General features: G+C 56.7%; 1 protein-coding gene across 3 annotated transcripts in view; it reads left to right on the forward strand.

Annotated features, from left to right (window-relative positions):
* The window catches only part of CAPZB (capping actin protein of muscle Z-line subunit beta), a 140,078-nt gene that overhangs the window by 84,833 nt on the left and 31,625 nt on the right, over positions 1-23,620 (forward strand). For all 3 annotated transcript variants that reach the window (XM_070777830.1, XM_070777823.1, XM_070777827.1), the window contains exons 3-4: positions 15,279-15,400; positions 20,736-20,849. In XM_070777830.1, the coding sequence (XP_070633931.1) occupies positions 15,279-15,400; positions 20,736-20,849 (236 nt within the window). The remainder of the gene's footprint in view (positions 1-15,278; positions 15,401-20,735; positions 20,850-23,620) is intronic.

Here is a 23,620-nt window from a genome sequence, read left to right on the forward strand (position 1 = left end):
TGTTTAAAATTCCATCTTTCCAAAATGTTTGCCCCACTCAGCAAGTCTCCTTGAAAGCCCCCACTTTTGTTTGGGGGAAGGTTTTTTTTTTTTTTATTTCTTTTTGGCGTTTATTCTGCCTCCGTACAGGAAATTTAAGTCTCTTTGGAATTCCGTGTGCAGATGCTCTGGGCTTGTTCTGTTGTGGTCGTTACGTCTGTGTCAGCACGGCGCTGGCAGCAGCCGCTGCTGCTGGTGGCCACGCTCCTGTAACCTCTGGGTGAGGGACTGCAGGATTGTGCTGGTCTCACTCTGGGTAAAATCAACACGAGAGCTGTGTCCTCGGGCGCTTCTGTTCAACGCGAGTGCCACGCCGGTTCGGGGACCGACTTCGGAAGGGTCTGGCCTCGGTAGGGGCCGGGGGGTCGGCAGGAGGCTACTCTATCCTCCCGCGCACCCCCCTGAAGACCCCTGCCGTGGCCTTGCCCTGACAGTTGCTAGTCGGAGTCTGTCTGGCTCTCAGAGCATCTCGGGAGCTGTGTGGCAGGCACCCTGTTGCTGGGATCCTGACAGAGCAGGGCTTTGTGGCGTGCTCAGAGCATTTCATGAAGAGGGACAAGGAGTCTGGGTCAGACCCTGTCCTCTGGTTCATGGTGCAGGTGAGCTGGAGGGAGGTGCTGGGCCAGCAGAAGCAGAGAGCGTCTCCTTTCCGCAGGCCGTCAGGAGGCCCGGTGCCGGCCGTGGGCACTGGCCCTGGAGCAGGAGAGCCTGGATCACCCCCTTAGGGCACGTCTGGCTGGGGAGGCCAATTCACACCCTTGCCGAGAGCAGGGGCTGCCCGGCCTGGCATCCCGCCTTTGAAGCTGGCCGGGGACTGGGTCCTGCAGGCCTTCAGATCAGTGAGGGGGCTGTCCTTTATGTTCTGGATGCCGGCCTGACCGTGGGGAGCAGCAAGGCCGGGCATCCGGTTAGGGAGTAACTGAGGTGGGAGCTCTGGGGAAACCACTCCTGGGGGAGGAAAGGGGGGCGATTTGGGTTTTACAAATAGAGAACTTTCCTGAGAACTTTAAGTCTGAGCCGGAGTTCAGGGGAGTAATGTATCCCGCAGTCACAGGCTCTTCTTTATTCCCCTGTCGTGGGTCTTTCCCACGTGGGCACCTCGGAGACGGGCCCGGAGCTTAGTTTTGGTATTTTGGGGTCTCACCCAGGACCTTCCTCAGTAGACATTTTGTTTTGAGGAAGAATGTCAAACTTTCTTCTTCTTTTTTTTTTTTAGTAACATCACAACCTTTTTTCTTATAAAGTGAAAGTGACGTCGCTCAGTCGTGTCCGACTCTTTGCGACCCCATGGACTGTAGCCTACCAGGTTCCTCCGTCCATGGGATTTTCCAGGCAAGAGTGCTGGAGTGGGGTGCCATTGCCTTCTCCCGATCTTCCCGACCCAGGGATCGAACCCCGGTCTCCCACGTTGCAGGGAGGCGCTTTACCATCTGAGCCGCCATATCCTGAATGGTCATAGAGATAGTAAGTTAGTAAACTTAAGTCTTGTCCTGTGAGATTTTGTGGGATCGTAACACTGAAGTGATGCTTACTCATCTAGTCGAGTGTTTTTTTCCTTTTAAAAGCTAGTGGAGCCCTCCTTTCAAACTCAGTCTTTTGCCAAACTGGAACAAGACAGACAGAGGTGGGCCCAGACTTCCTCTCTTCCTCTTAACCACCCGGAGCCCCCACGTCTCCACCGGCACCCACCCGCCACTGACTGCCTCTTCTCTGCCTTGGAGAATCACAGCCCCGCCTTGTTCAGTTTGGGTCCTCAGGAGACTGAGGCCCAGGGCAGCTTCGGCTCAGCTGGTGATGCAGCCCCGCTTCTCTGAGGCCCGCCCCAGCCTCCAGGCGGTGCTGCGTCCCACCCCGAGCTGCGTGGATCTGTTGTGATGTAGAAGAGTGCAGGGCTGCAAGCTGCTGAGAAGATGCTCGCCTGAAGAGAAGGGTGACCCTGCTCCGGATGCCTTGTGCCTGGGGGTCACTTTTTGCTCACCGGAACTTAGGTCACGCAGCATCCCCTTACCTGCTGGAAACCCCAAGTGGTGGTTTTGTATTTTCACTGAACTTATAGTTCCCTGGGTATTCTTGTGCTGTCTGCTTGGAATATTCTCTTGATTGACTCTTTGAAAAAAAGAGAGACACATACTTGTGATTATGTAGATATAACCCATGTACTATAACCCCCCCTTAAAGTGTGCAGGGGTTTTTACAGAGTCGTGTGACCCTCTGTACTCGACACTCCATGCCTCACTTCTCCGACCAGGTGGGCAGTCCTGCCGGCTTCTCCGTGGCCCACTCTGCATCTGCGGGCTGCAGTTTTTACGGCCGAGCGGAGTCATCAGCCCCTTGAGACCTGTTCCCCAGCCTCGCCCGCGCCTCCGCTGCCCCAGAGGCGCTCTGGGCAGTGCACCTCGTGTCTGCAGCATCCAGTCCTCCCCTTCCAGGGCCCAGAACACCTCCCCCGTGTACCGCTCTCCCCTCTGAGACTGTGAGCCTGGGGATGCTAATTTCACCTTTCACACACTTGGGCAGACTGTATCTGGCGGATTTGAGTTTTACTTCCTGATGAGCCAGAGTGGAAACACAGAGGCGCTCGTGCTCTGGGCACACACGGCCAGCACAGGGCACACGTCTGTTGCTCCCGAGTGGAGCCGTTTCCCCAGCAGGAGAGCTACAGCTTCACTTGGTGCGCGGTCATTTTCTCTGAGTGACTCAGTGAAATGAAAACAAAACCTTGCTGAGACATCCATCCAGTGGAAGGAATCCAGTGTGAAACGTTGTGGTCAGCCAGCCCGGATGATTTTTGTGCTAAGGGAGGGGAGAGGAAAAAAAACAGCCACCAGCTTTCCCGGGTCTGTCTCCTGTAACGTGGCGCGCCCGTGCTGGCCCTCGCCGCCTCTCAGAAACACACATGCACACGTGGCGGCGGCAGCGTCGCTGGGTCCTGATGGGCTGGTGCACTGTCTGGGGTGTTCAGGAGGTGGTGGCCACGAGAGTTCGGAAGGAATGTGTGGTGGGCAGAGCCAGGACTGTGGCGTGTGACTCAGTGGTCGCGTGGCTCTGAGGCTCATGCGCTCCCTGGCCGCCCTGCAGGGCTCTGAGGGGCCCTGGGGTGGGAGTGGATGCGTTTCCTTCAGTTCTGACTGCCGCCTCCAAAGTGCGAGCTCAGCCTCTCTGTGCCTCTGTGTACTCCTCTGAAGCAGTGAGAAATTTGGCATAAACTGGTTTGTACAGGGTTGCCATGATTTTAAAATGAGGATATGTATTCCGTGCTTAGAAGAGTGTTTCGTGTATAGCAGGCACTTAAGAAGAAAAGTTTGCAGTCTTTAGGATCTTCGCTTTAATACTGATGATATTAAAATAGTAAAATAAAACAGAGGGATCCTTTGTCCTGCCCATGAAATAGCACTCTCTTTGCAAAAAGACCATCTTATAAATGAGTTGTTTTTATGTATTTTTACCTGGTCTTTTTCCCAGAAAGGTGGGAGGTGATTTGTAAGAATGCAGCCAGCGCCTTAATAATGCTTTCTCACTCTCACGCTGAGAAAGCAGGGCCGCGGGCTGCCTGGGAGGAGGTTTCTGCTCTGTCTCAGGAGCCTTCCTCACTAAGCGAGGCTGTGGGCACAGCTCCTGGGGGCACCTGCGTGGAGTGGTGGGGTGGGCAGAGCAGTTGGCATCCCCCCGAGAAGGGGGTGTGGAAGCTTGAGTCTGCGCCCGACTCGGGAGGTCACAGTGACGCGGCGCCTCCCCAGGCCACGGCCCTCCGTGTCCATCTCGCCCACCCAGCCAGTCGCTGGTCCAGCTCGGAACGTTTGGAGGAGCTTCCCGCTGGGACAGACACAGGCTTCAGAAGGTCAGAACTCGGGGACTTCCCTGGTGGTCCAGCAGCTGAGACTCCGAGCTCGCCGTGCGGCGCCGGGGTCTGATCCCTGGTCGGGAAACCGGATGTCACACGCGTCCACGAGGATCCCGCGTGTCAAAACAACAGAAGAGATGCCGCGGGCCATGCCAAGACCCAGCGCAGCCAGAAGGAGATAAAAGAGGGGTCAGCGCTCCCCCGAGTGGCCCTGGTTTTCCCAGTTCAGAACAGTCCCACTGTCTGGACGTTTAGGAAGCCCTGCCAGTGTCCCACTCGGCCTGGGGACGTGCAGACCTCCCTGCCCTGAGGAAAGAGCTCCCCACCCTGAATCTGGGGCCCCAGGCTGGGTCTGGTCCAGGGCGTCATGGGCACGGCCCGCAGACCATGGGTGATGGGATCGCCGTGGCTGAGGAAGCCTTGGGCGTGTGTGGAAGGGGACCTTGGAGGAGAAGTGGGGCCCTCCAGGTGGCACTGGGGGGACAGGTGATCCAGGCCGAGAGACGGGCGGGGGGACTGCAGGGGGGCTCGTGGGCGGGGCTGCAGCAGGAGGCTGGGCCCGGGCTGGGGGACGGCACCTCCGCCCGCCACCCCCCAGGCCGAGGCGGTGGCCGCCCTGTGCCCTGCAGCTCCTGACCGCGGCTCGGTGGCTGCGTGCAGCCCTCTGGACGCAGTCCGGGTAACGCGCGACACAGTGAGTCTCCGTTTCTGACTTCTTGAAGGTGCTTGTGTAGTGTGCCCAATCCCTGGGGGGCCAGCTCTTCCTTAGAGAGGCAGGCAGCTTGGGAACACCCTGGCCCCTCTGTGTGCACAGGTGATGAGGTCACTGCTGGCCAGGGAACAGCGAATTTAATTAGGCGCCGGGCACCTGGTCCGCCCGCTTTGGGAAGCGTAGGGTCACACGTGGAAAACGGGAGCCTGGTGTGTGCCCCGGGGTGGCCCGCGCGCCCTGATTCTAATTTCTCTTTTCAGCCTGTCTCCTCTTTGTTCCGACCCTCCCTTAGAAAAACCCTCTGGCCTCTCATTCCAGGCTGCTCGCTTCCAGGAGGCTAAGCCCTGGGGGATGAGTGGCTGAAACCTAGCCCAGGAAGTCTGCCTTTGTTTATTATTTGGGGAGTTTTTATTACCCCCATCTGGGGGTGGTTTGAGGCACCTGCCTAAGAGAAGGAGCGCGGGCTTATTGTTTGCTGAGAAAGCTCTCTGTCGTTAATGGCATGTGAAAAGTGGATCTCTGAGCAGAGTAAACTGTGTTGATCGGTACCGATTCCCGAACATTGGCAGCTGCACGTGTGTTAGACCCTTGGCGCCAGAACCCGGCGGGCAGTGCGTGCTGGTATGGCGCTCGAGCCGGGGCCCGGACACAAGGGGCACAGCTCACGCCCGTTATAATGTTGCCGAAGTCGGGAAGTTGCTTCTTAATGCTCATCACGTGCAGTTCACGTTTTCCTTCCAAGTGGTGGTGGTGTTTAATCAGTAAGTCGTGTCCGCCTCTTGTGTGACTCCATGGACTGTGGCCCACCAGGCTCCTGTGTCCATGGGATTTCCCAGGCATAGGCACTGGAGCAGGTTGCCATTTCCTCCTCCAGAGACTCTTCCCAACCCAGAGACTGAACCTGCGTCTCCTGCGTTGCAGGCATATTCTTTACCTCTGAGCCTCCTGGGAAGCCCTCCTTCAAAGAGCACTCTCAAAGTGCTCAGTCTTCAAATGAAGAATAGTCTGAACTTGCACTGAAAGAGCATTGCCCTGCAAGTCCTTCGATAGTTTCACTGGGAGACGGTCAGGACATGAGACACGAGGAGGGCTGGCAGCCTTGGGGTCGGGCCATGCTGGGTGGTGCGGGGATCCCAGCCCGCAGTGCAGCAGGAGTGAAGGAGGGCAGGCAGGGGCGTGCAGACCCCAGGTCCTCCCCAGCTCTCTTCCCTCCGGAGCCCCCAGAGGGGCGGTGGGAGCGGCAGCCCCTCGCTGTGTCCACCCGTCAGGGCCTGGGCTCTGGCGCCCCTGGGTTGGAGTCTGGGGCTCACGGCCCTGTCCCCCACCCCCCGCTGCTGGCTGGCTGTGTGAGCTGCTGCCTGCACTCGGGTCTCCCCCTCCACGGGGTCGGGGGTGTGGAGTCTTGGGGAGCCCAGCCTTGCCCCAGAGGAGGCGCTCGAGGGCATTCCATCCCGTGGTGACAGGGTTGAGGGCTCCTGCGATGAGCAGGGCCCTGGGTGTCCCCCTGCGCCCTCAGCAGACCCTCCCTACAGACTTACAGGGAGGGGTGCGGGCCCCCTGTTGGGGGCAGAGGCCAGTTCACTTGGAAACTTGGCTTCCAGGGCCCAGAGTGCTCTGGCGACAGCACTGCCGCCGGGCAGTCGTGGGAGGACTTGTGTCCTCCACCCTGAGCAGGAGGTTGGGGCGGGGGTCTCTTACCTCCCATGGGCTCTGGAGGCGCCCTGGGCCTGATTTCACAGATGGGTCCTCGAGTGTGTCCTTAAACCTGGGAGGCTGGCGGGGGTGGCGGTTTATAAGACAGTGCGAGGGCTGGAGTCACACTGCCAGGGCCGCACAGGCTCTGCTCCCCCGGCCGAGGCCCCGCCCAGCCCCCTGGACTCTGTCTCCTCCAGGTCCTCGCCAAGGCCCCATGCCGGCTCCCCTCTCCCCAGGCAGCGCCTCCCCGCTCCTTCACTCCTGGTCCTCTCAGTCTGCCTCCCGGTCACTGACCCCTGCGGTCCCCTTCCCGTCACGGCCCTCAGCCCTTGGGGAGGCTCCTCCTGCCTTGCCTGTTTCCAGCGGCTGGAGAGCGCTTTGCAAGAGCAGGGCTGCACCCGTCCACCTCGTCCGCCTCTGAATCCACGGCACCTCACGCGCCTGGTGCTCAGGGTCATAGAGGCGGGCGCTGCAGACCCCAGTTCCGGGGTTCAGGAAGTGGCAGGCCAAGGATTTGAGCCTGGCTTTGATTTGGGGTTGGTGTTTTTCAGAATGCCACCCCATAGGGTGGATTTCTGACGCAGGTGTGTGTGTCATTAGAAACACTCTCATTTCTAAACTTTTATTAGGGAGAATCGGGGCAAGTTTGAGGCCCTGGAAAAAAGAAAAGGAACAGGTTGTAAGCAGAGACCTCTGCCGGCCGCGGGCAGGGAGCTCCGGCATCTTGACCCGCTGCGCTCTGCCGGGGAGCGGGCCCGCCGCGCTCTGCCCAGCCGTGATTGCGGCCATGTCCCCAATCTGAGCGTGCAACCCAGCGAGCAGGGCCTGTTTTCGATTCTTATCTCTCTGGTGGCGGGCTCTCAGCCAGCGGGCAGATCAGAAGACAGAATGTGTTCATTTGGCCCTATTAAAAAAAAAAAAACAAAAAGTGAGGTACGGGGCGCCATGAATTAGGTTATCCATGGAGTTGAGCTGTCCTGGCTTTTGTGCGTTTTTTTTTTTAAGGTTCATCTCGAGTTTCTCTTTCTGGCTGAGCAGTTTTTTTCAACATTAATAACTAATGGAGAAGAGGAAGAGACAAAGTAGAACCATATGGCGGCCCGAACACCAGCCTCGCTCGTGGCCGGAAGCTTCTGATTTGTATCTCTTCATGTGATCAGCTGTTGGGCTCGATAGTGGGAAAGTATGCCGTCCGGGGCAACAGCGAGAGGGGATGTAATTCCCGTTGTTGTTTTTTTTTTAACCCAGATGCATCTCACGTGTCTTTTCTTAGACACTGGCTGGGAGCTGTGTGACTTGGGGCATGTGACTTCTCTAAGGCCCTTCTTTGGAAGAGGGACCATGACCGAGTCTGTATGCAGGGCTGTTCGGAGGATTCAAGGAGGCGACGCTGGCAGAGTTGCAGAGTTTACAGTGCCCGGCAAGCCCCACCAGGCGCCGGCGGCTCCACCCTCCTCCTCTTGATTCTTCTCACGCTTACGGTGTCCCCTGAGACAGTGGATCGAGGCCTGCTGGCCCTTCCTGCCTTCCATCTTCTGGGCTTCTTACTGCCCCCGCCCGTGTCGCCCGTCTTTGCTGTGGCCCGTGGGCACCCGTGAGCTGGATGGGGGTTGGGTACCAGTGGTAGGGGCTGAACTTGACCGCCAGGAGGAGGGCGGGATGGCTGTCTTGGCCCAGGCAGCATTGTTTATTATTCCACGTCACTTGGAATTAGGCTTAAATCCCCCCCAACAGCTTGGATTGGTCTGACACCTTTGTGTTTTCTGGACATTGCTCTCAAAGGCCGTTAAGCAGATCGGATGGGCAGCCTGGACAGAAACCGTCCGCCCTCGGGCGGTCGAGAGGCCTGCCTCGGGCCCCGAGGCCGCAGAGGACAGCACACTGAAGGGGTCTCCCGGCTTTGTCTGGACCTGTCCTTCTGTTTAAATTGCTTGCAAGCTCGCGATCCCTGAGACTTAATGTGATTTCTTCCCCGTTGTAAGCATTTGACAAGAGGAGGAGGCAGGGTAGGGTTGGGATGAGTGCAGGGAGAGAGTCATTAACTGATTGACTGGATTTCAGAGATAAACCGTTTTTTTCTGCATCTGCCCTGTGGCCTCAGATCATAGGATTGACACCCACTTTCATGAGCACGCCGGAGCACCCGCCAGTGTGTGCGTCACTGGCTCGGGTCTGGGGGACCAGCCTCTAGGAGAACCGACTCAGGGCTAGGTGAAGAATGCTAAGTGCAGAGGAAGGAGTAACATGGTAGCCAAGGCCAGTGTTAGGACAGCCGTCCCCAGAGCGCTTGGGGTTCAGTTGACATCCATGTCACCGCAGGAATCCAAAGAATTTGGCATCTTGATACAGAAGTTGGGAGTTTCGGCTGATCCCTGCAGGGGTGGTAGGATCAATATCGTAGGATCAGTATTATTAGACATACTTATGATGAAGTTGGAGTGAAGTTGCTTAGTCGTGTCCAACTCTTCGCAACCCCATGAATGTAACCTACCAGGCTCCTCCATCTGGGATTTTCCAGGCAAGAGTACTGGAGTGGGTTGCCATTCCCTTCTCTAGGAGATCTTCCCCACCCAGGGATTGAACCCGGGTCTCCCGCATTGCAGGCAGACGCTTTACCATCTGAGCCACCAGGGAAGCCAGGCATTCTTATACTAAAATATTATTCATTATGTATCTGAAATAAGAATGTAACTGACCAGTGCATTCCCTTATCCAGCAGCAGGGAGGGTTTTTAAGTGGAAGAACACGTGCTCAGACTTCTATGTCCTGGAACAGTGCGTAGGACAGGGTGGTTGTTTGCGAGGGCGCAGGTGGAAGTGGAGGGGAGGGGAGAGGGGATTAGGACGCATCCGACCTCGGGACTGCTGCGCCCTGGGGCAGCCGCGCTTGTGCGGATGTGGAGGCTCACCCTGAAGTCCACACTCCCCCTTCCCCGTGACAACAGTAAGGTTATTCTTACAGAGCATCTTATTTTTGATCAGAGAAACAGGACTGGTGGAGCGAAGTCATATGCAAGGATGTGGCCCAAGTTGAGAGTTTATCCAGGAGGCAGAAATTTTTTGTACCAGTGGGGGTGGAGAATCATTGGGGCGAGTCACCGCCAGGTGCTTCTCACCGTTGGGCGAGTCAGCCATCACTCACAGGTGCCCTGAATGTGTCTGTGCTCCACTGTGGCTTTGTGAGTGGCAGTTCAGATGTGTGTTTTCCTGAGGCGGGGTAGTTCCCGGCCACAGATTCTGAGAAGTCCAGGCGCAGACCTTCCAGGTGGGCCAGATCCGGGCACTCAGGTACGGTCTCCACGGCTCTGCCGTGCCCAGGAACGCAGGGAGGGGGTCTCCGGATGCCTGCTGCACCCCCGGCCCAGCTGCCCTGGCAGAGAGAAGGCAAGCCGTCCACCGCCCCCGGCGGCCCGGAAGCACTCTTCCCGCATACAGCAGCGGCTGAGGCCCTCTGGTTGCCCATGGTGGGTGCTGGCAGCATGCAGATCAGCCCTGGCCGACCGTGTGGACGGAGGAGCCCTGTGACAGAGGAGTAGGAAAGGAGGCCGGGCGGGCAGCAGGCACGGCTGTTGCTGACGGCCGGTCCCAGGGATCAGCCCCCTACCCTGTGCTTTAATCTGCTTTGTTCTTCGAAGGACTTGAGTCACAAAGTGGGGTGGCGGGGAGCGCTCCTACGCCTTTATGCCGACCTAGAAAGTACCTAGATCTGCTTGGGCCGCAGGGAGGACTGGATCCCACTCTGCAGAAAACTGGTTGCTTCGTTTTTTTTGCTTTAACCAGCCCAGAAACATTTAAAAAAGAGGAGGAGGAGGAGGTCATTGGGTTGTGAACCTTTAAAACAAAACCCATCCTCTCATAAAATTTCAGACGTTTTAACACCCCCTGCCCCCCTGCAAAAAAATAAGGCATTCTCAAATAAAGGGTGAATACGTTTACCCATGCGAACAATGTAGCGTCGTTTTGACGAGAGTCTTTCTCTACCCGAATTGTCTGCACTGAAGCCATGAGGCTCCTGCTGCAGCGCAGCGGCCGTCTGTGTCCGATGCAGCTCCCCTACTGTTTGCCAGACAAACCGCCTCGGGCCCAGCCCGGGCCCACGTGGCGAGTCAGCAGCAGGCAGGGGCGCGAACCCAGGGCTCTAGGTTCTCAGTCTGCACTGTGGCTGTGCTCCTTGGGGTCATGTGGTAACAAACACACCCACACACCCAGGACTTCCACTAAGACTCCCGCACACAGACACATACACACACACACCCAGGACACACTCATACACCCACACCCCAGGACACACACACCCAGGACTTCCACTAAGACTCCCGCATACAGACACATACACACACACCCAGGACACACTCATACACCCACACACCCAGGACACACACACCCAGGACTTCCACTAAGACTCCCGTGTACACGCACCCACAACACACACACCCACACCCAGGACTTCCACCACTAAGACTCCCACGTACACATACACACACACACACACATACCCAGGACACACACACCCAGGACGTCCACTAAGACTCCCGCATACAGACACATACACACACACACCCAGGACACACTCATACACCCACACCCCCAGGACACACACACTCAGGACTTCCACTAAGACTCCCGCATACAGACACATACACACACACACCCAGGACACACTCATACACCCACACCCCCAGGACACACACCCCCAGGACTTCCACTAAGATTCCCGCGTACACACACCCACAACACACACATACACGCACATACCCAGGACTCGCGCTAAGACTCCTGCTGTCTCTGCTGCTCTGGAACCACATCACCGGCTTGTGTTTGAGATGCCTGGTTGGAGCCACACTGACATTGTCGTTGGTAACCATCAAAGTTTAGTTCTTGACCAGACACTCTGGGTGAAGATTCTTGTTGCTCATCAAGTTATTAATGTAAAGCTACTTGACCTCTGGGAGGCCCCATGTTGTAAGAGGGGCTTCTAGATGGTGCTAGCACTGGAGAACCCGCCTGCCAGCGCAGGAGATGTGGGTTCACTCTCAGGGTCAGGAAGATCCCCTGGAGGAGGGCGTGGCATCCCACGAAGAGAGTCGGATTCGACTGGAACTACTTAGTGCGCACACACACACACACACACCCACACACGTGCTGTGAAAGTCCTCCTTTTCTCCCCACCCCTGCCGAGTTTCAAGGGCTTGCTGTGTGCCATTCACTGTCCGGAGACCGAGGATTCAGTGGTGAACAGGATCAAAGTCCTTGCCCTGGAAAAACTTACCTTCTGGGGAGAGTGAAAAATCAGTGTTTAAAAAAAAAAAATTAATGGTTTCAATGTTAGTATAAGTGCTTGGAAGAAATTACTGAAATACCTTTGTTCCACACGTTAGCCTCTTGGATAGGAGTGAAGTCAAGCCTTTTTATACCAAATCCCATCATCTTGGGAGCGTCCTGTGTTGGAGACCTGGCTGCCCACGGCAGGCCTGGGGGGAGAGGGCAGTGTGGCTCTGGACAGAGCTGGCTCTCAGTGGTGCATTTCCCTCCAGCACCTGGGGCGCTACAGTTCGTTCAGTTGTGATCTAGGCTGGAGCTACTGCTCCTGCCCAGGCTGGGACTGCTGCTGGGAACAGCATGAGCACACTCGCCCTCCACTGGGCGCTGCGCTGAGTCCCGAGTGAAGGCGTCACCCCCAGCTGGGCTGGTTCTTCCTTTCCCCTCTCTGCAGGTGGTAAAGAAGTCCAGTAAGTTGCCCCAGGCCAAGAGGCCAGTGAGGAGTAGAATGAGGAAGTGTGACTTCAGAGCCTGTTTGCTTGGTCTTTACTATAATCCAGGGTCAATCAGGCCAGTAGTGTCAGGGCAGTGGCACCCCACTCCAGTACTCTGGCCTGGACGGAGGAGCCTGGTGGGCTGCAGTCCATGGGGTCACTAAGAGTCAGACACGACTGAGCGACTTCACTTTCACTTTTCACTTTCATGCATTGGAGAAGGAAATGGCAACCCGCTCCAATGTTCTTGCCTGGAAAGTCCCAGGAACAGTGGAGCCTAATGGACTGCTGTGATGGGGTCGCACAGAGTCGGACACGACTAAAGCGACTTAGCAGTAGCAGTAGCGTCAGGGCCCAACAGGTAAGCCAAGATTCCAGCCCAATGGAACAGTGACACCAGGGAGAGGCTATCACATGCTAGGCAGGCACACAGGTGCCCGGGGCCATTTCACGTGGCCACCAATAGGAAAGCAGGGCCACTTCAAATCCCAGCTGCCCTGGGCGGAAGCTACTAAAATCTTCCTCACCTTGATTTGGACTTTTCTAGGTGAAAGACTCTGTGGCCTTCCATAGCTGAGCCGCGGTGGGGTCATTTCCCAGCGGGCGTACCTTGGGCCCGCTTGTTCAGTTGCTAAGTCGTGTCCTGCTCTTTGCAACCCCATGGACTACAGCACACCAGGCTCCTCTGTCCTCCACCGTCTCCTGGAGTTTTCTCAGATTCATGTCTGTTGAGTAGCTGATGCTATCTAACCATCTCATCCTCTGTCATCCCCTTCTCCTCCTGTCCTCGATCTTTCCCAGCATCAGGGTCTCTTCCAGTGAGTTGGCTCTTTCCGCTGGAAAGCGGTTAGTATTGGAACTTCAGCATCAGTCCTTCCAATGAATATTCAGGGTTAGTTTCCTTTAGGATGGAGTGGTTTGATCTCCTTGCAGTCCAAGGGACTCTCAAGAGTCTTCTCCAACACCACAGTTCAAAAGCATCAATCCTTCAACGCTCAGCCTTCTTTATAGTCCAACTCTCACATCCGTGGGCTTTCCTAGTGGCACAGTTGGTAAAGAATCTGCCTGCAATGCAGGAGACCCCTGTTCGATTCCTGGGTCAGGAAGATCCGCTGGAGAAGGGATAGGCTACCCACTCCAGTTTTCTTGGGCTTTCTTTGTGGCTCAGCTGGTAAAGAATCCACCTGCAATGCAGGAGTCCTGGGTTCAATCCCTGGGTTGGGAAGATCCCCTGGAGAAGGGAACAGCTACCCACTCCAGTATTCTGGCCCGGAGAATTTCAGGGACTGTATAGTCCTTGGGGTCGCGAAGAGTCGGACACGACTGAGCAACTTTTACTTTCGCATCTGTACCTGACTACTGGAAAAACCACAGCTTTGACTGTATGGACCTTGGTTGACGAAGTGATGTCTCTATTTTTAATACACTATTGGGTTTGTCATAGTTTCCTTCCAAGGCGCGTCTTTTAATTTCATCACTACAGTCACTGTCTTCAGTGATTTTAGGGCCCAAGAAAATAAAATCTGCCCCTGCTTCTACTTTTTCCCCTTCTGTTTGCCATAAAGTGATGGGACTGGATGCCATGGTCTTAGTTTCTTTAATGTTGACGTCGTCCTTCCTCGTCGCTGTCTATTAAACCAGCGTTCCTGTCAGAGGGGAGACTCCTTCCTCCGCCGCTTTCTCCCTCTGTGGGCCTTGGGTGCACTAACGAGTGTGGGACGGGAATAATGCATCATGACCTCACAGGACGGTGTGAGCTTCCGGTGGGCAGGAGACCATCTGTGAAGGGCCCGGCATGGGGCGTGATACACGACCACCGCTTGGTGATCTCAGCCCCAAAACGAACTGAAAGCAGCCCCGTCTTTGTGTGACTTTCTCGGGGAGGGAGTCGAGCACACAGGTGGGTTTTGCATGCAGAAGGAATTCTGACATAAGCGCGTCATATAAGGGGGCTACTGGTGCGCGCGCGCGTGTGTGCATGTGTGTGTGTGCGCCTGTGTGTGCATGCGTGTGTGTGTGCGTGCATGTGTGTGTACATGCGTGTGTGCATGCGTACATGTGTCTAGGGTGCTGCCCAGTGTTTTGTTTACACAAAACAGCTGTGAGTCACAGGGCACGGTCCCCGCCTCCCGGGGGTGCCAGACAGTGCCTTCCGGGCTGAGTTTGGAAGCACCCCACAGTCAGCAGAGGCGCCTCGAGAAGCCCGTGGAGGCTGGTGGTCTCCGAGGTGGTGACGACCCCTGTCCATGTGTCTCTGGCCGCGGCGAGGGTCTTCCAGGGCGCCCAGGGACTGCGTGGCTGCCGCGCCTCTGCCGGGTGTCTGCCGGGCCTGCGTGGCTGCCGGGCGTCTGCCGCGCGATCTCGCTCTTCCATGTGGAAGGGTTGTTGGTACCATCGGTGGCCCACTTGTCTGGTAAACGATATGGTGGGGCCTCCGTTAACCCAAGCCCATGAAGCGAGTAAGTCAGCATGTTGAAAATATAGTGTGGAAGTGACTCAAGCCTGGAGGAATCCATTCCTGAGAACGCAGCCCTCCCTGCCTGGCGTATTTTGGTGGAAGTTGATGTCTGAGTTGGGAGGAAGAGGCCAGAGGCCTGGTTCCTGGCAGAGCTCTGGGTCCAGTTCAGCAGCGTTTGCCCTGGGATTCCGGGCCCCCCTCCTCAGGGAGGAGTCCCAGGAGGGTCAGCCTGGGCACAGCAGCTGGAGCTCGGCACGGGGGAAGCTGGTGGAAAGCTGCCTTTGCTGCAGGTAGGGCTGATGCTGCGCACTGACCGGCAATGCTTGGCCGGGGTCTGGAAAGAGCTGGAAACTCTACCCGGCGTGGAGCCTGTGGAGCGCTCAGCACGGACAGCTCTTCTTCCCCCGAGTTCTCTGGGTTCCTGTGTGTGTGAGTGTTTCCCTTCTTCTCAGGACGCTCCCCAGAGACTGGCCCCGGCACACACGTACTTACGTGTGCTGGGCCACCCTGGCGGCCCCGTCATTAGAGCTGCACACAGGGTGGAGGGAAGGCCGTGTGGGAACTCACGCTCCACTGTAATCCAAGAACAGGTTTCTTTACAGCGGGACGTGGTTGGTGTCAGACACATATGGAAAAGAAAGGAACGGGCCCCTGATTCTGGCAGGGCACCAAGGGCCAGATGCTCAACATGCGGACCACGGGCCAGCTGCGGTGCCACTAGCCAGCCAGGGCACGACGTGTGATCTTGACCCCGGCTCTGCCTTTTCCTCTCTCCCCCCAGGTGCCCAGCCTGTGTGAAGACCTCCTGTCCTCGGTTGACCAGCCACTGAAAATCGCCAGAGACAAGGTGGTGGGGAAGGACTACCTCCTGTGTGACTACAACAGGGACGGGGACTCCTACAGGTGAGCCCGTGCCCTGGCCGCCCACCGCCGCCGCTGGCAGCCAGCCTTCCTCCTCCTGTTCTGTTCATCCTTCCATCCACCCAGTCTCAACCAGCCGGTGTCTGTGGAGCGCCTGCATGGGAGATGCAGCAGTAAACAGGCGTTCTCTGCCCATGTTGCTAAAAAACAGCTAGCTACTTCATTAACGTCTCATCAAATCCTGCAAAGGAGAAGGTCCAGGGTGTGCCCGTGACAGGGATCCCAAGTGCAGGAGGGCCTGTGTGCTTAAGGGCATGTGAGTGAAGCTTGTCAGACAGACAGGCAGCTCTCCCTTTGTTTCCCCATCACCCTTTCAGAGCCGTGAATTACTAAGTCAGTGTTCATCCCTGCCCCCGATGATCACTAGGCTAGAGCAGGAGACACACCCGGTCTGGTCACCTGTGACTTGATTGCTGCAGCCATGGCCAGGCTTATTTGAGGGTAGCATAGAGAAGGCCAAGGTTGACTCCAGAAGGACTTGCTGAAGAAGGTGATGTCTGAGCTAGGTTTTTAAAGGTGCATAGAAGTTCTTAAATATTAAAAAAAGATGAAAGTAAAAGTTGCTCGGTCACGTCTGGCTCTTTGTGACCCCAGGGACTATACAGTCCGTGGAATTCTCCAGGCCAGAATCCTGGAGCGGGTAGCCTTTCCCTTCTCCAGGGATCTCCCTGACCCAGGAATCGAACCGGGGTCTCCTGCATTGCAGGTGGATTCTTTAGCAACTGAGCCATCAGGGAAGCCCTGATAAAGATGGAGTGGAGGGAAAGATGAGGAATCCTTAAACCTGTCCGGTATTCCTGGGATGGGTGGCGGTAATCAGTGCCTTGAAGGATGGTGGAGGAATGCCATCTGCCTTAGGTTTATGTAGAGGCTGCAGAACCTGAGCTAAGTCTTGATGCCTTGGCCTCGTGCTCTTTGGGGGACGGGTGGGCCCTAAGAAGTAAAAGCAGGAGAAAATGGCTGGAGGGAGCCGGCACGGGCTCCGGGGCAGCACTGCCTGCTGGAGCAGCTGGAACTCTGACGATCAGTCTCTGGTCTCTGGCTCTCTCAAGTGTCGGGTGGAGGGGACGGGGCTCACTCCTCTCACAGGACGCTCAGCAGCGCGTCTGTGTGAGCAGGCACTCGTCCACCAGGCACTTAGGCACACTTCTGTGCAGCTTGTGTGTCCTGCTGAGGACTCCAGAGAGCAAGCAGATGTGGAAACCCTGGAGATTGTTGAAAAGCGGGAGAGGATAGGGAGGGGTGGGAGGGGCTGCAGGCCCCTGTGACGAGATGGTCAAGGCTGACGTGAGCCCTCAGGACAAGAAGGTTCCCTCCTGCGCAGGTCTGGGGCAGAGCATCCCTCTTGAAGGCCCTGGGTGGGACGCAGTGAGCCCGGCAGGGAGGGAGGGGAGCCTGGGGTGGAAGGGAGGCCGGAGGCCTTGCAGGCCAGGGAGGGGTGATGCAGGCTCAGTGCCGGGCACTTGGAGGTTAAGGGAAATAGTGCCCCTGAAGTGCTGCACAGCACAGAGAGCGAAGTGGCATGAAAGCTTCAGTCGCTCAGTCGTGTCCGACCCCGTGGGCTGTAGCCGCCCGGATGCTCTGTCTGTGAGGATTCTCCAGGCAAGAATTTTGGGATGGGTAGCCATTCTCCAGAACTTGGGGCAGAAATTACAAAGAACTAATGCTGCTTAAGAGAGACTGGACAGCTGTCTTACAGTGGTGTCTCTTTCCTAGCTTCATGTGGGAAGTTGGGTAAAGAATGTCCTTCAGCCTGATCCAGACTGGAGCCTAGAGCGGAGATGGGAAGAGGTGGTCAGGTTTGAGGTTGGTCTTAGACGTAGAGCCACTGGAGTTTGCTGATGGAGGGGGGTGGGGAGGAGCAGCTGGAGAGGTGGCGGGGTCCCTGAGTGGGGAGGTGAGGAAGGCTCTGGGGGCGTCTTAAGCTCCAGATGCCCAGCGGATGGAAGTGGAGAGTCAGACAGCCTGTGTGTATTCTTGACTCCAGGGAGGCCTGGGTGGGGATGGATGTACAGAGGTGGGCGTCCGGCTCCAAGGTGGTGAGACTGCCTGAGGCAGGTCCAGCTCAGCCCGAGGGGGCTGGCCACGGCCCGGGTCGTGGGCAGGGGGCCGCGTCCCGTCCTCAGTGGGGGCGAGGCCCCAAGGGCGGTAAGTGGGCTGGCAGGCCAGGGAGCCCGTGACAAAAAGACGCCGCGAAGTGCATCATCAGACACGGGGTTCAGGGGGGCGTCCTGGAAGAGGGGCCCCAAGGCTGAGGCTTGCTAAGTCAACATCATCATTACATTTCTTGTTTCCTCCTGAAAATTCGGGCTTGTTGTATGAGACGGCTGTTCCCCAGCGGCCGGTGGAAGGCTGGGGACGTTTCCCACTCCAGGCCAGTTTGCCGGGCCTCCTGGGGACGTGGGACCCGCGGCTCCTCCAGGTCACCCTGCCGGCTCCCACCCGCATTCCTAGGGGCTCCCAGGGGGCTGTGGGGTCTTCAGCTGAAGAGGAGCCCAGGCACAGGGCAGAGGGCTTTCATTTTTTCTCTTCTCGGTATACAACTTCAAGGTCTTCTGATTTCTCCACACGTTTCTGTGTAACTGTGTTTGACCGTTTGCTTAAATGAGATCCTTATGGTGTGACGGTCTGCCAGCAGCGCTGTTTGAAACCTGTTAGCTGAAACAAAAAGCATTCTCTGAGGGAAATGAAAGGCCTGACTTTGGAAATCTAAGCGTTCCTGTCCATCTGTCTTTTTTCAAATGGCCTCCATTTAAGCTCTTTAATGTGTTCTGAGTGCCCCTTCCACTCAGAATATTCTGGGTAATGTTATGATTTTTTTTCCCCCAGCTACAATTACCCCGGCTCCAGGACTAACGGCTGGAAATGCTGTCGTCTGTGAGCCAGGGGAGATGTGAGGTACAGGCTTCTTGAAAATTCCAGACTCCCAGTCAGCAAGAGAGATGGGCTGTGTCTCAGTTGGGTTGCCTTTAAACAAAAGCCGGCTGGGGCAGGTCTTCCAGCCCTGCCCCACCCCGGACAGCGGGGGACTCGTAGCCTCGAAGGTCAGGCCTCTGAGGGTGCCGGCCGGGCAGGCGAGGCGTGGAGGGTCTCACACTCGGCTTCCTTTCCACCCGCCTTGGTGAGCAGAGGTACGAAGCCTCCTGGTTTATGTATAAATAGTGGTGGTGACAGCCCTCTTCATCTTTGGGCCTGGTAAGAGGTCTTTATTGATTTCTTTTTTTAAATTCTTAGGCATCCCCCAGCAGAAAGAGCAGAGAGTTGCTTCATCTCTGTTGGTTCGGAGGAGCACTTGCCAGAATGGCCGGGGGTCCTTTCCTCCCCGCCCCATGCTGGCAGGCTTCGGCCCGCAAGCTCCATGCTGGGCGCCGGGCCACGACGGCAGAGCGCGCCACGGGCTTCTACCCAGAGCACCCTTGCTGCCCAGGGCGAGGTCGGGAGGCCAGGCTGTGACCGTGGCAAGGGGGTGAGGGGACAGGCGGGGAAACGGTCTGTCCTGCTGCGTGTCAGGGTGGAGACAGGTGTACAGTGACGATTGCACTCTCCTACTTTGCTGCTGTTCTCGAGCACGTGGAGTGCCAGGCCCCCTTCCAGGTGGGGAGCAAACGGTGGGAAGCAGGACAGACATGACTCCTGCCCTCCGGGAGCTCAGCTTCTCAAGTTGACCGTCTAAACTAGGTTGCAGTTCAGTAAAGTTTTAGGATTCAACTCTGCAGCCACACCAGTGCTCAGGAACCACCTGAAGCTCCCAGCTACCGTTCTGGACGCACAGACGCAGAACACTGCCGTTGTCGGGGAAGTTGTGCCAGGCAGCACCGTTCTGAGGGGTGAGCACGGTGAGAACGGCCCTGCCCGGGGAGGGAGAGTGGGGAGAGGCCCAGGGTGGGCCTCTCTTCTGCCCTCCAAGCAGGCAGGGCGCTTGCCAGTGGCCTGGGCACGGCCCAGTGTAACCCGCAGGCTGCCTGCTGGTCACGGGGCAGCAGGGGCATCTCAGGCCATGTTGCACGTTCTCCTGACACGGGTGAGTGAGGTTGGGGGCTGGCGTGGAAAGAAGGGTGCCCAGGCACCTCCTGCTCTGAGGGACGCTGGTGCAGGGAGACTCTTGGGGACACCAGGCACAGTGACTCTGCCCTCACTTACCTGTGTGGACCCCCAGCCTCGAAAGGGGGGCCTCTGCCCGAGGGTGGCATGGAGGTTGCCCGGCTGATGTGATGGATCTGCTGAAGTAGGAGCCAGGCGTCAGATACCAGGAAGAAAGATGTTTGTACACAGGACTCGTTAAGGGGACGGGGATGCCTTTTGCCCCTTACCCTCAATCCCAAATCAGTCAGCCCTGAGTCCTTCGCGACGTGAAGTGGTGTGGTCAGGCAGGGAAACAGGAAAGGCAGTGGGGTTTCTGACCATGGGCGCGTCTCGGTCTTTACAGCCCAGGGTGTGAAGGACTTTGTCCGGATTCCACGTTGCCCCGGCCGCCTCTCCTTTTCCCTCTCACCTTTGTAATCCCCTCTCTCTGTGCCCCCAGCCCTGTGAAGTCCACCTGCGGGAATTAACGAGTGAGTTTCCCTTACAACCGCCTTCCCAGCACTTTCTGTGGTTAAATGTTTTCCTGATGTGGCAAAATACATTTTTTAAAGCACAGCGAGTCTTTGGGCTGGAAAAAGCAAGGCTGGTTCTCATTACTCTGCAGTGTTCTGTGCGCACACAGCCCGCGGAGGCTGGAGGGCCCTCCTCTGCTACAGGGAGGGCTCCGTCCCCGGGGTGTCCTTACGTGTGATCTGCGGTCTCTTGCTGCCCTAACTGACAGCTCTCATTTTAATCCTTAATTGTCTGAGGCGATCTCTGAGGAGAGTGACATTTTTTCCAGAATGGCTGGCAAGTCAGGAAGGACTGAGTGGTCTTTCTTCATCAATACAGTGGTGAGAACAAAGGAAGGTCTTTAAAAGATGAGTAAGAAGTGGTGTTTGTTGCTGAACTGTATGCTAGTCTCTGGGCACTCAATGTCCTCGCCTCCTTTGCTCCTCGAAGCAGACCTGTGGGTAAAGAGTAGCCTCCGTTTACATACGAGGAAAATGAAGCTCAGAGAAGTCAAGACACGTGTTGGAAACACACAGCTAGTGAGAGCTGGGGCCTGGCAGTCACAGCCAGGTCTGACAGTCTGAGCCCTTGCTCTCCGAACCTCGAGAAAGAAGGCCTCATCTGTTGGCCAGGGCCTGTGGGTCGTGGCTGCTCCTCTGAAATCTCAGTAGCTGGGGCCGACGGGCTCAGCTGCCTCGCTCCCCCGGAATGAGTCGTGTGACCTTCTCCCTCTGCCCTGCAGGTCACCATGGAGTAACAAGTACGACCCTCCCCTGGAAGACGGGGCCATGCCTTCTGCTCGCCTGAGGAAGCTGGAGGTGGAGGCCAACAACGCCTTTGACCAGTACCGAGACCTGTGAGTTAAGGGCCCCTGATTCGTAACAACGCCTTTGACCAGTACCGAGACCTGTGAGTTAAGGGCCCCTGATTCGTAACAACGCCTTTGACCAGTACCGAGACCTGTGAGTTAAGGGCCCCTGATTCGTAACAACGCCTTTGACCAGTACCGAGACCTGTGAGTTAAGGGGCCCTGATTCGTAACAACGCCTTTGACCAGTACCGAGACCTGTGAGTTAAGGGGCCCCCTGATTCGTAGGTTGGAGAGGAGACACGACCCGCCCCATGGCAGGCCTGACCAGGGACAGCTCTGAGTGCCCTGCAGGACGCTGGGCGGGAGTGTGGTCCCCGGGCCCGTCCTGAGAGGCGGCTGGCACGTCCGGGCACTGCCCTGCGTCGTGAGCACCGCCTGCCTGCAGGACTCCAGGCCCGATGCCCCGCACCCTTCGTCTCAGATCTTCCCCAGCGTGGGTGCTGTTGTAGCCCCCATGTCTGCTGAGGAAGAAATCAGCTCAGAACAACTCACTGAATTGTGTCAGAGGCCAGAGGCAGAGCAAGGAGTCAGACCCGGGTCCGTCTGTCCGCAGAGGACCCCGCTGGGTTTCATGGCACTGCCTGCCATGACGGTTCTCGCCTGGGGCCCAGGGCCCTGCTCCCAGACCAGTCTCCAAGGCCAGGGGGGTCCGGGGGGAGGCAGAGGCGGGGGTCAGGGCTCCTCGGTACCCACAGCTCCCTCACGTCAGCGCTGCTGCCTCTGGGGTCGTCGGGGTCTCAGCCCTCACCGTGCTGCTGTGGCTTAGTCACTGAAGCGTGTCTGACTCTTGTGCGACCCCGTGCGCTTGGCAAAGTGTTTTTGCTGCATCTGCTTAGATTTCTGCCTCCTGCCGCACCCCCAGAAAGGGCGGCCACTCGCTCCACCCACCGCGCACGGGAAGGCTCCAGAGAAGGTTATCTCCAAAGCATTTTTTTCTTAATAGGATCTCATTTTTAATTAAGCTCCATATTGAAAACATAGCAAACCTATAATATATGCAGTGCTACCTCAATACAGACCCAGTGATTCAGGGGAGGACTTGACATATATATGTCTGTAAAGGGCCAGATAGTAAACACTTTAGACTTTGCAGCCACGTAAGTCCTGTCACTTTTTCTTTATTCTTTCTTTTTATGTATAATTATCCTTCCCTCGTAGCTCAGTTGGTAAAGAATCTGCCTGCAGTGTAGGAGACCCGGGTTTAATTCTTGGTTTGGGAAGATCCCCTGGAGAAGGAAATGGCAACCCACTCCAGTACTCTTGGCTGGAAAATCCCATGAACAGAGGGGCCTGGTGGGCTACAGTCCATGGGGTCACAAGAGTCAGACACAACTGAGCAGCTAAGCACACATCCCATATCCTTTAAAAACATAAAGCCCTCTCTTGAGCCTGGAGGTAGGTGGCATTTGGCCTTCAGTCTAGAGTGTGCCCACCCTGAGCTGACCTAGGATGTAGGCGGGAAAAAGAATGAGAGAAAGAAAGCCTCCGACCGCTGCGGTGTCGTCGGGACGCGGCAGCGCCATCCTTGGAGAGGGAGCTCAGGCTGCTCCTTGCAGACAGCTGGCATGGTGGCCCAGGTTTCAGCAGATTTGGTATGTATAGTACATCATACAGAATTACCTGTGTCCATCTGACACGTGTCGACAAAAAGACCCACGACCCAGAAGCAAAAGCACAGCTCTGAGGAAGCCGGGAGCGCTGGCCCGTAGCGTCTGAGCTGCCCCAGGTGCGTCGCCGTGCGAGTCAGCTTCATCTTCACTCTGCCACGTGCCGGTATTTTACATGCAGTATCTTTAATCCTTTCAAGAACCTCTGGGGCCGTTGATGTTCCCATTTTTACTGATGAGACTGGGGTTCCCAGAGGCTAAATGAACCCCCCCCCACACACACACAGGACCTCGAGGTGAAGAGCTAGAGTTTGAATCTGTATTTGCCTGATGTTTCCACATATTATTGAGTCTCACCATTAGAGTAAATTTCGGTGATTGAAGACTCATGACATCGAGAACGTTGCCCTGTAGTAGAACAGCTCCTTCCCCAGTGAAGCCGAGAATTGGTCTCGTTGCTGGCATTTCTGGTTTATTTGTAGCTCTTCTTACCCAGCCATGTGGCAAGAAGCCTGTCCAGCTGCTGAACGGGAATTCCCAAGTGGAGTCAGTGTTGTGGGTTCATGATATGCTGACAGTAAACCAGCAGTGCCGATAGCAGCGGTTACCAGCCAGTACCTGGCGAGCCTGGCGTCCGCTGCCTCTCTCGGTCTCACCGAATCTTCACGTCGGCCTGTGCAAGAGGGTTCTCCCCGTTCTACAGAGGAAGTGACAGATGCAGAGAGGTGAAGTCTCTCACCAGGTTCACCGAGCCAGGGGCATATTTCACATGTTCTATTCCGGTTTAAAACCATCCTTATCCAACTCAGAGTGCAAAACTTAACTCATTTACTTGACCAGCATTGGCCTGTTTGACACAAGCCAGATGCTCGCCAAGTCCTAGGGCTCCGGCCCTGAGTCCAGATGACCACATCCTTGCTTGCGTGGTGCGTCCGCTGAGGATACACAGACGATAGAGCGAGAGTGGGTCGGTGCTGAGAGGGTGATGGGACAGAGAGTGCCCGGGGTTTGCGTGGCGGGGTCGGAGCACCTGTCCGGGAGCTGGCCTGGGCTCTGGTGCCCGGGCGGGAAGGGGCAGCCAGGCAGGGTGGCTTTCGGGTCCTTCGAGGAGCAGAACAAGGCCAGTTCTGATTGCTGGTAGGCGTGAGC

Source organism: Bos indicus, chromosome 2 (assembly GCF_029378745.1).
Source record: "Bos indicus isolate NIAB-ARS_2022 breed Sahiwal x Tharparkar chromosome 2, NIAB-ARS_B.indTharparkar_mat_pri_1.0, whole genome shotgun sequence".
In the NCBI taxonomy this organism is placed as follows: Eukaryota; Metazoa; Chordata; class Mammalia; order Artiodactyla; family Bovidae; genus Bos; species Bos indicus.